The sequence below is a fragment of the Notothenia rossii genome (genome assembly GCF_949606895.1).
Source record: "Notothenia rossii genome assembly, chromosome: 3".
Lineage (NCBI taxonomy): Eukaryota > Metazoa > Chordata > Actinopteri > Perciformes > Nototheniidae > Notothenia > Notothenia rossii.
In genome coordinates this window covers 27,643,041-27,657,893 of record NC_136901.1, presented here as the reverse complement: position 1 = coordinate 27,657,893, position 14,853 = coordinate 27,643,041, and the positions used below count along the sequence as shown (strand labels likewise).

At 43.5% G+C, this 14,853-nt stretch overlaps 1 protein-coding gene across 5 annotated transcripts in view; it reads left to right on the top strand.

Moving 5' to 3' along the window:
- Positions 1 to 14,853, top strand: part of spag17 (sperm associated antigen 17) — a 115,395-nt gene that overhangs the window by 35,750 nt on the left and 64,792 nt on the right. For all 5 annotated transcript variants that reach the window (XM_079667703.1, XM_079667701.1, XM_079667702.1 and 2 more), the window contains 2 exons: positions 5,595 to 5,713; positions 5,803 to 5,988. In XM_079667703.1, the coding sequence (XP_079523829.1) occupies positions 5,595 to 5,713; positions 5,803 to 5,988 (305 nt within the window). The remainder of the gene's footprint in view (positions 1 to 5,594; positions 5,714 to 5,802; positions 5,989 to 14,853) is intronic.

The following is a 14,853-nucleotide window of genomic DNA, read 5'->3' as shown; positions in this document are numbered from 1 at the left end:
TGTGTTCTGTTAGCAAGAAAGCTAACGTTAAGTTTAAAGTGGACCTATCATGCTATATTTGAATAATATAGTGTAGGACCATACCTATATAAGGCATATTTATACTTTTTATTTTTCAAAATACCAAACAGATCATGCATTTTAGCCATTCCTCCTTTCACTCAATTTAACACTGTCTTTGCATGGGCTGATTCTGTGAGAACAGCACCCTCTACAGGCTTGGCATATGTACTACAGCGTCTCCAGCGCTTTCGAACGGCAATGTCCGTGGCTGTCTCCTCCTGATTGGTGGAGTTGTCCCAATAGCTGTAGCGCCACTTCTGTGACGTCACAGAAGTGTTCAAATCTGTATCAGATCCGTTGCAGACCCTTTTTAAGAGATTTGGGTATGGAGGAAAATAGAGAGGGTTGTGTTTTCTGACACTTGGTGACTTCCCTGGAACACCGGGGACACATATTCATGTATAAAAGACGTACAAAAGTGCATTTTGCATGATAGGTCACCTTTAAGCTATACGTTAGACTTTGTTTCAAATCGATTAAGCATTGCTAATAGAAGACAACTGTAAATTAACACTAGAACCGCCAAGGGATTCATTTTGACTAACCCTGATACTGACGGGCTGCTCACCCCCGCGTCAAAGTAAACTGCACACTGAATTCAGATTATTTATCTTTCTCTCGGTATGGACATAAACGCGAGTGAAGTCTAATCTGACAGGACGGAGACACGCAGCTGTGCTCACCTGCAGCTCCTCCCGCTGTGATGCAGCGGTGAACGGAGCAAAACACACACTTCAAGTCAGATCATCAGCCTTAGCTATTTTAATTACCTCTCAAACTACCTAAACTAATAAATATGTTTATTTTTTACTGTCGGCCGGGTCACTCATTACTGGATCAGCTGCTGCATGAGACAGACACTGACGCTGTCAGAAGAGAGGGAGGAAAAAGAGAGGCTCCATGTATTTTATTATTATATAGAGTCGTTATTCATTTCTTTTAAATCTCAATAAATAACAAAGAAGCCCTTTGACCGGCACTTTTATAATTTTGTCCGGAAGATTTAAACTTTAATACACGTTGACTGGCGAAAAACTCTGCCTGGTTCCCTCGGCCCCCACGGGCACCCATGACAACCATGCTTTTTCGCTGCTTTTGTGGAGGAAGTTACAGCGCCACGTACAGGCTCAGCATATGTACTGCAGCTTCTCCAGCGGTTGGAGCTAAACGGAGCTGTCTCGTGTGGACATAAACTTTCCGGTGTCTATTGCGTGTGGATGGAACATTTTTTTGCGATTGCGTATGCGGTTTACCGTTATCGTCCTCGTGTGGCCGGGGCCTAATATTGGAAGAGCGTACTCAGTATTTTCCCAACAGCTTTATTATCAGATCTCAAGCCATCTTCTTTGTTTCAATTTTTTGGGCTTTTATTTTGAAACTTTTCATGCATTGGTGGTTCAGTGGTAGAATTCTCGCCTGCCACGCGGGAGGCCCGGGTTCGATTCCCGGCCAATGCAACACATTGTTTTAGGCATGGCGGGATGAATGAGAGGCTGTGACATCACTTTAACTGACTTAAACACTGACGTGTCCGAGTGAAGGGTGCACTACTTAACCAGGCTGTTTGGTGCATTTAAGAGTGGAATGGTCTTCTCTTTCTTTTATTTCATAAAACTACCCAAGACTTTTGTTAGAAAAATATCACTCGGCTTGGTCTTCATTATCAGGATACATGTATTTATTATCCTTGCAAGAATGGAAGTAGTCATCACATACAGAGCTGCATGGTCAAACTAGTTCTTCGAACAGTTTCCTTCACATGCTTGTATACAAGAGAGGGTGTTATTCAGTCACAAGATGCAGAATACCGGTTCAAAGCAGTTTTCAATGTTTTAGTTCAGATTAGCTAAGGCCTGCGTAGGCAATAAACATGAGCCATATGTCTATCTCCATAAAGTCTGAATCATCATGTTAATTGTTGTCACATAGCTATCATATTCCTAAAACAGTGGGTGTTTCTCAATGTCAAGGAAAGCTGCTCCAGAGCCACTACTTCAAGGATGCTACGTCATCAAGTCCCGCCAAAGGACTGTTCCAATGTCTTTGCGCACGGACCAATTTCCCCAAATCTGTGGCGAAAAATGTAAGGCGGGGCCTCTCATATGAGGCACACTTGCTTGCCTGTTCCACTCTTCGTTTTCCGAATGCCAGGAAGGATTCTTGCCTAGTTTCTGAAGGAAGTGACTCGGAAGACTTGTCCTACCAAGTAAGCGTCCTCGACATTGAGAAACACCCAGTGTGTCCTGATGCTCTTCTAGGTAATCACACATCGAGGGTGTTTCTCAATCTCGAGTACGCTTGCTTGGTAGCACATGTCTTCCGAGCATCTTGCTTCAGAAGCGAGGCAAGAATACTTCCTGGCACTCGGAAAATAAAGAGTGGAACAGGCTAGCAAGTGTGCAGTTGTGCATCGCATGAGAAGCCCCGCCTTATAGGGGTTTCACCAACTAATCGACTAGTCGACTACCTTTACCACTAGTCGGCGCTGTAGGCCCTAGTCGACTAGTCGTGAAAAAAATGGAGGTAAACGAGGTGCTGCAAAATGCTCCAAAACACGTCCGACATTCTTATATATGGCAGTACTTCAACGAAGATGTAACCAACTCCACATTGAAGTGTCAGTTGTGTACAGCTGTACTGAAGTACAATACAAATGCATCTGCTATGCGCAACCATCTGAAGATGAGACACCCGCTGCCGACAGCTAGCACTAGCAGTAATGCTAGCACCAGTGAGCAACGGACCGGCGTCAGCACTGAACAGAGGCAAACGAACAGCAAGAAAACACGGGTCAACAGTGATGCGGATGATGAGCTACGGGATTACTGCCAGCGGACACCGCATATCCCCACAATGGATAATCCACTGGAGTGGTGGGCAGAAAACGTGCACCGCTTCCCCCGCGTTCGAGGAGCTACCTGGCTATTCCAGCCACAAGACCCCCGAGTGAGAGGGTTTTTTCCCTGGCAGGCAACACTGTCACCCGAAAGCGGTCAAGCCTCCTTCCCTCACATGTCGATGCGTTGGTGTTCAAACCAAACCAAAAATATGGAAAGGTGGACGTTATCGTGGAGGACAGCGAATAAAGTGTTGCGCACTGGATTTACGTGGCATTTATGTAAACAAGAGTTTTTTGCTGTCGATTTTGGTGAGTCCAGTTACTGTTTGTTATTTACTCAGCCATGTAACACAAATTAAAATGCAGTGTTTAATGTTACTGTATGAGTTCCAATATAAAATACAGTTGTACACCTCTCTTTGTGTGTCTTTATTATGACGTGTCGACTAGTCGACTACTATTTTGAAAAATGTGTCGACTAGTAAATATTGGTAGTTGTGAAACCCCTACCGCCTTACATTTTCCGCCACAGATTTGGGGAAATTGGTCCGTGCGCCAAGCATTGTGGGGATTTTAAGACCGTGGAGTCAACACATGTACAGCCTAGAAATGTCTCCAAACAAAGTACGCCGGGCTCGGTAGAATTCCAAGTATGCTGGACATTGGAACAGTACTTCGGCGGCACTCGATGACGTAGTATGCTTGAAATAGTGGCTCTGGAGCAGCTTTACTCGAGATTGAGAAACACCCCCTGTTACACACACAGCTACGTAGGACCTTTTTTTATCATGTGCTACTCTAATATTGGAAGAGCATACTCAGTATTTTCCCAACAGCTTTATTGTCAGATCTGAAGCCATCTTCTTTGTTTCAATTTTTTGGGCTTTTATTTTGAAACTTTTCATGCATTGGTGGTTCAGTGGTAGAATTCTCGCCTGCCACGCGGGAGGCCCGGGTTCGATTCCCGGCCAATGCAACACATTGTTTTAGGCATGGCGGGATGAATGAGAGGCTGCGACATCACTTTAACTGACTTAAACACTGACGTGTCCGAGTGAAGGGTGTACTACTTAACCAGGCTGTTTGGTGCATTTAAGAGTGGAATGGTCTTCTCTTTCTTTTATTTCATAAAACTACCCAAGACTTTTGTTAGAAAAATATCACTCGGCTTGGTCTTCATTATCAGGATACATGTATTTATTATCCTTGCAAGAATGGATGTAGTCATCACATACAGAGCTGCATGGTAAAACTAGTTCTTCGAACAGTTTCCTTCACATGCTTGTATACAAGAGAGGGTGTTATTCAGTCACAAGATGCAGAATACCGGTTCAAAGCAGTTTTCAATGTTTTAGTTCAGATTAGCTAAGGCCTGCGTAGGCAATAAACATGAGTCATATGTCTATCTCCATAAAGTCTGAATCATCATGTTAATTGTTGTCACATAGCTATCATATTCCTAAAACAGTGGGTGTTTCTCAATGTCAAGGAAAGCTGCTCCAGTGCCACTATTTCAAGGATGCTACGTCATCAAGTCCCGCCAAAGGACTGTTCCAATGTCCAGGCTCCTTGGAATTCTACCGAGCCCGGCGTCCTTCGTAGCGAGACATTTCGAGGCTGCACATGTGTATCCTCCGCGGTCTTAAAATCCCCACAATGCTTTGCGCACGGACCAATTTCCCAAAATCTGTGGCGGAAAATGTAAGGCGGGGCCTCTCATATGACGCACACTTGCTTGCCTGTTCCACTCTTCGTTTTCCAAATGCCAGGAAGGATTCTTGCCTAGCTTCTGAAGGAAGTGACTCGGAAGACTTGTCCTACCAAGTAAGCGTCCTCGACATTGAGAAACACCCAGTGTGTCCTGATGCTCTTCTAGGTAATCACACATCGAGGGTGTTTCTCAATCTCGAGTACGCTTGCTTGGTAGCACATGTCTTCCGAGCATCTTGCTTCAGAAGCGAGGCAAGAATACTTCCTGGCACTCGGAAAATAAAGAGTGGAACAGGCTAGCAAGTGTGCAGTTGTGCATCGCATGAGAAGCCCCGCCTTACATTTTCCGCCACAGATTTGGGGAAATTGGTCCGTGCGCAAAGCATTGTGGGGATTTTAAGACCGTGGAGTCAACACATGTACAGCCTAGAAATGTCTCCAAACAAAATACGCCGGGCTCGATAGAATTCCAAGTATGCTGGACATTGGAACAGTACTTCGGCGGCACTCGATGACGTAGTATGCTTGAAATAGTGGCTCTGGAGCAGCTTTACTCGAGATTGAGAAACACCCCCTGTTACACACACACAGCTACGTAGGACCTTTTTTTATCATGTGCTACTCTAATATTGGAAGAGCATACTCAGTATTTTCCCAACAGCTTTATTGTCAGATCTGAAGCCATCTTCTTTGTTTCAATTTTTTGGGCTTTTATTTTGAAACTTTTCATGCATTGGTGGTTCAGTGGTAGAATTCTCGCCTGCCACGCGGGAGGCCCGGGTTCGATTCCCGGCCAATGCAACACATTGTTTTAGGCATGGCGGGATGAATGAGAGGCTGCGACATCACTTTAACTGACTTAAACACTGACGTGTCCGAGTGAAGGGTGTACTATTTAACCAGGCTGTTTGGTATGTGTTTGCACTTTGAATTAGTGAAGACTAACTTTTGTATCTTTGTGTCCGCTCTGCTTTGTGAACAGAGACCGAACAGCCTCCTCTCTCTACAGATGTGGACATGCGTTGCTATAACAGCTTTCTCAACCTGGTTCCGCCTGAAGTTTGCTCTGTGCCTCTTATCATGCACTGTATGCTGGAGCAGGTCTGTGTACAGTATGTATTCTGAGTTCGAAAGTGTAGTGTGGAATCTAGGTGGTTCAACGCTTATTCACCCCAATTTCTTGTTTTCAGGTAGTGATTTCAACAGAGCAGTCATGTCCAGCAAAAGAGTCCAAACCTCACAATGGTCCTGGTTTAGACTATCAGCTGGTCAGCTTCATGCTTCAAAGCTTCCTCCCTCTGGTACATGCTAAAGAAGAGAGAAGTCGCATGTTGAAAGGCTTGCTGGCTACACTGCAAAATGAAGAGGACCAGAAGGTATATTGGCTCCACACTGAAACACACATTTCATAAAGTATAATATTTATATAGTAGGGCTGTACCCCGAATAATAATAATAATAATAATAGATTTAATTTGTTAAGGCTTTTACAGGTGCTCAAAGACGCTTTACAGATAATAGTGAAGAGAAAAGAAAAGAGAAGAAAGGAACAACAAATAAATATATAGTTAAAGTTAAAGTCAAATAATACAAAAACAATCACACATGAAAAGCCAGATAGAAGAGGTGAGTTTTTGTGAGTTTTTTGAAGGTGGTGAGGTCGGTGCAGTCTCTGATGGGTTGTGGGAGTGAGTTCCAGAGGGAGGGGGCAGCGACGGAGAAGGCTCTGTCCCCCCAGGTCCGGTGATTGGTGCAGGTGGAGATGGATAGGAGGTTGGCTTCTGATGAGCGGAGGCAGCGGGAAGGGATGTGGTGGTGCAGCAGGTCTGTGAGGTGGGGGGGGAGGGGGGGCCTGGTTGTTGAGGGCTTTCTAAGTAATGAGGAGGACTTTGAAGTGGATTCTTTGACGGACGGGGAGCCAGTGGAGGATGGGAGTGATGTGGTCTCGGGAGCGGGTGTGGGTGAGGAGGCGGGCAGCAGAGTTCTGGATATGTTGGAGTTTATTGAGGAGGTTGGATGGTATGCCATAGAGGATGCTATTGCAGTAGTCGAGTCGTGATGTGATGAATGCATGAATCAGGGTTTCAGCAGCAGAGGAGTAGAGTGATGGGCGGAGACGGGCAATGTTTTTGAGGTGGAAAAAGGCAGTCCTGGTGATGTGATTTATGTGGTGGTTGAATTTGAGCTGACTGTCGAAAATGAATCCAAGGTTGCGGATGTGAGGGGGGGAGATAGAGTGTGGCTGTCAATGGTGAAGTTGAAATTCTGGATGTCTTTGATACGGGATGGGGGGCCGATGATGATGATGTCTGATTTGGCACTGTTCATTTGGAGATAGTTTGTTTGCATCCATGCTTTTATTTCTGAGAGACAGTTGGTGAGAGTGGAGTGTGTTGTGGGGGTGATGGTTTTTGTTGAGATATAAAGTTGGATGTCATCGTCGTAGCAGTGAAATTGAAGGTTGTGGCGACAAATTATTTTGCCAAGGGGGAGCATGTAAAGGATGAAGAGGAGGAGGCCAAGCACCGAACCCTGGGGGACGCCTTGGGACAGAGGAGCAGTGAAGAAGGTGCAGTTGTTGATGTTGATAAACTGATGTCTGTCGGTGAGGTAGGATTTCAGCCAGGAGAGTGCAGTGTCAGTGATGTTGAGTGATGATTCGAGGAGGGACAGCAGGATGGTGTGGTTGATGGTTTCGAATGCTGCAGTGAGGTCGAGGAGGATGAGGATGTTCAGGTTGCCGGAGTCAGAGGAGAGGAGGAGGTCGTTTGTGATTTTCAGAAGAGCTGTTTCTGTGCTGTGTTTTGATCGGAAACGGGATTGAAATGGCTCAAAAAGGTCATTGGAGCTGAGGTGGGATTTTATTTGTGAGGCAATGACACGTTCAAGTATTTTTGACAGAAAGGGGAGATTTGAGATGGGCCGGAAGTTGGATATGATGTCAGGTGTGAGTCCAGGTCTTTTATTTTTTATTTATTTAACCTTTATTTAACCAGGATAGGTCTCATTGAGATTAAAAATCTCTTTTTCAAGAGAGTCCTGGCCCAAGAATGGTAACAGCACAGTTTCAGACAGTTTTACAGTTACAAACAATTACAAAATGCACAATCACAGCACAGTCATACACCAAGTTTAGCCAAAGCATTTACAGACACAGCGGCCTGCTTCGAGGTCAGTTAAAGTTGCTTTGAGTGTTTCTAATGAGACCAGCTCTCTGAGTTTCAGCTCAGTTTGAAGCAGGTTCCAAACTTGAGGGGCAGCGTAACTGAACGCCCTTTTCCCAAGTTCAGTACGGACCTTTGGTACAGTTAAAAGGAAAAAGTTCTCTGAGCGAAGCCGATAGGATCCAGTGCATTTTTTATTTATGTACATACAGGACTGTCTCAGAAAATTAGAATATTGTGATAAAGTTCTTTATTTTCTGTAATGCAATTAAAAAAACAAAAATGTCATACATTCTGGATTCATTACAAATCAACTGAAATATTGCAAGCCTTTTATTATTTTAATATTGCTGATTATGGCATACAGCTTAAGAAAACTCAAATATCCTATCTCTAAATATTAGAATATCATGAAAAAGTATACTAGTAGGGTGTTCAACGAATCACTTGAATCGTCTAATTAACTCGAAACACCTGCAAGGGTTTCCTGAGCCTTGAAAAACACTCAGCTTGGTTCAGTAAACTAAATCACAAGTATGGGGAAGACTGCTGATCTGACTGCTGTCCAGAGGACCGTCATTGACACCCTCCATCAGGAGGGTAAGACACAAAAAGAAATTTCTCAAAGAGCAAGCTGTTCACAGAGTGCAGTTTCAAAGCACATCCACAAAAAGTCTGTTGGAAGGGGGAAATGTGGCAGGAAACGCTGCACAACCAAGAGAGATGACCGCAGCCTTAACAGCATTGTGAAGAAGAGTCGCTTCCAGAATTTGGGGGAGCTTCAAAGACAGTGGACTGAAGCTGGAGTCCAGGTATCAAAAGTCACTGTTCACAGACGTGTCCGGGAAATGGGCTACAATAGCCGTATTCCCATGGTCAAGCCACTTCTGAACTCAAGACAACGGAAGAGGCGTCTGACTTGGGCTAAGGAAAAGAAGCACTGGACAGTTGCACAGTGGTCCAAAGTCCTCTTTTCAGACGAAAGCAAGTTTTGTATTTCATTTGGAAGTCAAGGCGCCAGAGTCTGGAGAAAGGCTGGAGAGGAGCAAAATCCAAGTTGCTTGAAATCCAGTGTGAAGTTCCCACAGTCAGCGATGGTTTGGGGAGCCATGTCAGCTGCTGGTGTTGGTCCACTGTGTTTCATCAAGCCCAGAGTAAATGCAGCTGTGTACCAAGAGATTTTAGAGCACTACATGCTTCCGTCTGCTGAAAAGCTCTATGGAGATGAGGAATTCATTTTCCAGCATGATCTGGCACCTGCCCACAGTGCCAAAACCACCAGTAACTGGTGTACTGACCATGGCATTACTGTCCTCGATTGGCCTGCAAATTCCCCTGACCTGAACCCCATAGAGAATATGTGGGGTATTGTGAAGAAGAAGCTGAAAGACACCAGACCCAACAATGCTAATGAGCTAAAGGCCGCTATTGAAGCATCCTGGGCATCCATAACACCTCAGCAATGCCACAGGCTGATTGCCTCCATGCCACGCCGCATTGATGCAGTAATCCGTGCAAAAGGATTCCCAACCAAGTACTGAGTGCATTAATGGACATTTTCAAATGTTTGATTGTGTTTTGCTGTTATAAATCTTTTTTTTTTACTTGGTCTGAGGAACTATTCTAATTTTTTGAGATAGGATTTTTGAGTTTTCTTAAGCTGTATGCCATAATCAGCAATATTAAAATAATAAAAGGCTTGCAATATTTCAGTTGATTTGTAATGAATCCAGAATGTATGACATTTTTGTTTTTTTAATTGCATTACAGAAAATAAAGAACTTTATCACAATATTCTAATTTTCTGAGACAGTCCTGTACTTAGATAAGGGGGAAGAGCACCAAGAATAGCCTTATTTATAAGGATGTGCCAATGTTTCAGTCTACGCGTGGTCAGGGAAGACCATCCAACACGAGTGTATAGATTGCAGTGGTGCGTCAAGGATCTGAGGTTTGTGATGAATCTCAGTGCACCGTGGTAGACGGTGTCCAGCGAGTGAAGGCACTGAGAAGATGCATTCATATAAACCACATCTCCATAATCCAGCACAGACAGAAAGGTTGCAGACACTAGTCTCTTTTTGGCCTCATAGGAAAAACAAGACTTGTTTCTAAAGAAAAAAACTAATTTTATTCTTAATTTTTTCAAGAGTTCCACAATGTGTGGTTTAAAAGAGAGCGAATTGTCAATTATAATTCCAAGATACTTATACTGCAACACAGATTCAACCTCCGTCCCCTGCAAGGTGGTGATAGGAGGAAGGTTCAAGACCTTGGCTTTTGCTTTCGAGAACACCATTAGGTTTGTCTTGGCAGCATTTAAAACAAGTTTCAAATCACACATGTTGGATTGTACAATGTTAAAAGCATTCTGGAGCTGACAAAGAGCCTGCTTCGGGGTGGACGCAGAACAATAAATAACTGTATCATCAGCATAAAAATGCAAATTTGCATTCAAAACATTGTTATTAAGACTGTTAATGTAAATAATAAATAACAATGGTCCTAAAACAGATCCCTGTGGCACACCCTTGGATACCGGAAGAGATGTTGAAGTTAAGCCTTCTGCCCGCACACACTGTGATCTGCATGAAAGATAATTCTTGAACCAACAGACAGCCTTACCTGAAAGACCGATACTAACAAGTCTTTGCAACAGTAAGGCATGATCCACTGTGTCAAAAGCCTTTGACAAGTCAATAAAAAGTGCTGCGCAATGCTCTCTATTGTCTAAGAAGTAAATAAGATCATTTACTACTTTTAAGGCAGCTGTTGTAGTGCTGTGATTTTTCCTAAAACCAGATTGAAACTCAGATAAAATATTATTTATTGATAAAAACTCTTTCAATTGGAAATTGACCAGTGATTCCATTACTTTATTTAAAACACATAATTTGGAGATGGGTCTGTAGTTGTTTAGGTGAGTGGGGTCACCCCCTTTTAACAGTGGGAGAACAAAAGCAGATTTCCAAATAAGGGGAATTTCGTTTGTCTCCAAGGACAGATTAAAAAGATAAGCCAAGGGCAAAGCTATAAAATCAGCTGCTAACTTTAAAAAGTACGGCTCCAGGTTGTCAGGACCTGCTGATTTTCTTGGTTCCAAACATTTCAGGGCTTTATGCACCTCTGAAACTGTTACTGGAATAAAATTAAACGGTTCACCCTCCCAGATACCACCGTCAGAGCGATCAGTGGCTCCTTGAGCTATGTTCTGCGAGGTAAACAGAGAACCAGAAGCAATAAAATGCTCATTAAAACAACCAAGCATTTCTGCCTTATCAGAGATTTGAACAGAGTCCTCCTTCACAATGCAATCAGGAAGCTCTATAACATTTTTGTTTCCAGTTAATGATTTAATAGTTTTCCAGAATTTAAGGGGATTATTTAGGTTATCTGAAGTTTCAGTTAGGAGATGATCCGCTTTGGCATTTCTGATTTTAACGGTAAATGCATTTCGCAGCTGCCTGAAGAGCAGCCAATGTGACTCAAGACCTGTACTCCTGGCTTTTGACCATGCCACATTGCGCTCGTGTAGTAAATCAGAAAGATCTGATGTGAACCATGCATTGTCTCTGCCTTTTACTCTGTATTCTCTTAAGGGGGCATGCCTATCAACTATTTTAATAAAACCATCATAAAATAATGTCCAGGCAGTTTCAACATCTGCAATGAGATTGATTTTGTCCCAATCAAATAGAAACAGGTCGTGGAAAAAACCCTGCTCTACAAAATGTTTCATATCACGCTTTATGATGATACGGGGTTTTGTCTTAGGGACTTTTATATTCCGTACCGTGGCAATGACACAGTGGTCACTGATGTCATTTGCAAATACAGAAGCAGGGGTGTATTTATGAGAAGCATTTGTAAGGATTAGATCAATTAAGGAGGATTTTTCAGGAGATTTCAGATTGGGTCTAGTGGGACTGCCAACAATCTGAAAGAGATTTAAGGAATTGCAGTATGTTTTAACATCATCAGATGCTGGTAGCAGCCAGTTCCAGTTAAGGTCACCCACAATGACAATTTCAGTATAGTTAAGACTGGACAAAAGCTGCATTAAAGATGGTAAAGCTTCGCTGACAGCTGAAGGTGGTCTGTAGCAACCAACAACAGTAATATGGAGCGCTTTTGATACTTCCAAGTCAAGAGCCAAAAGTTCAAATTGTTTTGTCAGTGATTTAGAGAGAATAATTGTTACATGAAACTTCGATTTAACATAGACTGCAACACCTCCACCCTTTTTAGGTCGATCAGTCCTATACACATTATAGCCATCAATGCAAATATCCTTGCTTGAAATTGATTTGGTCAGCCAAGTTTCAGATATCACAATTATATCAGCATCGGTTGAATGTGCCCAAATACGAATCATATCCATTTTAGCAATCAAACTGTGCACATTCAAATGGATGAGACCAAGACCAGACCTTGATTTAAAATCTGCAGGGGTGTTAAAATTAACACAATATTCTGGTCCAGGGTTAGGTTGCACATTTCCTGAAATCAGCAATAAGAGTACAATTAGACACCTATAGACAGGCCTAGGTGGACTTTTTGACGGCTCTTTCTTAGTGTTTAAACCTAACACAAAATCATGAACATAGCTTGAAGAAATAATAAAGTTGTCTTGTAGAGCCATAAGGCTAATCAGACGGGCCAAGTCCACAGATCCGCACTTGACAGATGCGGGAGAGAGGGAGAGGGGGCTCAACATCGTACCCAGCGGACTGCAAGAGGAGCACGTTCCCCGGCCTGGTAAAACCGGGGTTGGGAGAAATGGACGGGATATTCCGGTCCCGAGGGGACTTACCCCAGTGCTGCTCCAAATTAAAAGGGATAGGACAGCCAAAAGCAGTGACATAATTAAAATCCCGCGAAACGTGGAGAACCCGCCCAAAACAGCAGACTCTTGAGCTCCACGCCACAGGACAAGTTAGTACAGAACAAAATCAGGCTCAATCCCATATAAATCCGTTCCGGGATCTTTCAACCACCCGATCAGCTGGGGACGATGCGTGACGTGACTTCACATGTAAATAGGAAGCCCGACCCGATGCATCGCTGGTTTAAAAGTTAAAAAACTGGATGTGTAGAGATCGTAACACAGTCAGATACAGATCAGTGCCCAGTTAAAAAAGCCAGGAACTTCCCTTTAGGATGAGAAAAAGAATTGGACCCATCAAGATCAACGATGTGTTGTCCGGTTGCCGATATGAACAGGCTCCAATAGTCCAAGTAGCCGGTATTTACGCCGGTAAGTCACACTACTACATTTACGATTAGGATTTGAGATGTAGCAGTTGAAAAATTGAAAGTGTCCGCCAAACAATTTAGATGTAATCACTCAATCATTCAGACATACGGACACAGAACGAGACGTGCTGCCATCTTGGGGAAGTGACGAGAGGGAGGGTACACCTGAACATCAGCAGGAGAGTCTTTTGAGAATGGGTGTGACAGCAGCAAGTTTGAGAGAGGGGGGAACTGATCCAGATCTGAGGGAGGAGTTAATGATGGTGGCGATTAGCTGGGAGATGGCAGGGAGGCTCTCTTTAACAAATTTGGAGGGCATTGGGTCAAGTGTGCAGGTGGAGTTAATTCCAGTCATGAAGTGGGACAGTTGCATGGGGGTCACAGGGGAGAAGTGGGACAGGGGCTGTGAGGTGAAGGGGGGGGAGCCAGGAGAGGAGGTGGGGGGTGCTGATGAGGGTGTCAGATTGCTGTAAACAGGGCTCGACATTATAATTGGCCCGCTGGCCCGGAAGCACTATTTAGACACCCCGGGCCAGCATAACGTACTTTCCACTTGCCCGCTCGGGCCACAAAAAATATTGTTTTAAAAAAAAAAGAATTGTCCTGTGGTACTGGTATTTTGACTTGCAATTTAGTTAAATTGTTTCGTTTATTCACGCTACAACATAGCGTTTTGTGAGTCGGTTGTCGTTGTAGGGTGAAAAGCAAACAGCTGTTTGCTGCGGAGCGGAGCGCGAGCAGGCTCCCGTGAGCGCGCTCCTTCACTACAGACTATCGCGCCACCTAACCATTCGCCATTAATGTTTTTAATACCAGCGGTAACCGGCCAAGCGCCGGGCAAAAAATAATCTTCAAATAAAAGAAAGTCACCGGAGGAGTTAAAGGAGAGTGACAGGGAGTATGAGAAGAAGAGGGAGAGAACGTTTCAGCCAGCTTGATCGATGGAGTTGGCTTCTAGTGCAGTGACGCGTCCTAAAACCCTTTTATAATCTATCGATTACATTTATGATTATAAAAGTAGGGTAGACATGTGGAGATTATCCGACTGAACAAAACGTGCATTTATCAAACAGGTTTGTTTTCCACAGACCTTATTTCCAGCTATTTTCCAAAACCCTTTGGAGAAATCCCATTGCTTTTTGTCGAGGAAACCAGCAGCTTATACTTCCTGGTTTTAGGACGCGTCACTGCACCTCTCAATATGATGCCAATATAAACAATGTCTTCTGTCGGCTCAATACATCAATGCCGACCTATGCTGACAAGTAAGTGAAGAGTAGAAAATATAAAAGGTATTGGCTTTAGGGAAATGTCCCAGCAGTTTAGGATAATGAAGGTTCTAATATAATCTATTACATAGCCATTACATTTCTAACTCCTAATGACAGGAAGGCAGAAAGCGCATTATACAAATAATAATACTCATAATAATAGCTGACATTTTTTAACAATGACCACAATATCATTATTTTAATAAACCAAATATGAACAATTGAGGAAATGAGGAAGAACTGATGATTCAAATGTTGTAGTACAAGTAGTAATGTAGTTAGTGCATAAATTACTATTGCAACAAATATGTTCATTTTCTTCATTATAAGTCGATTTTTTTTGGACGAATGCTCCTGGCCAGTGGTTACAATGGTGGGGCCAGTGATAATACAATTCCACCGGCCCGGAGGGCCAGTGGCATTTTACCCCTAATGTCTACCCCTGTGTAAATGTTGCTGATTTTGGTTTGGAAAAACGAAAGGAAGGAGTTGCACTGTTCGGTGGTGAAGGACGAGGTGGCGTTGTCACAAGGTTTGAGAAGTTTGCTGA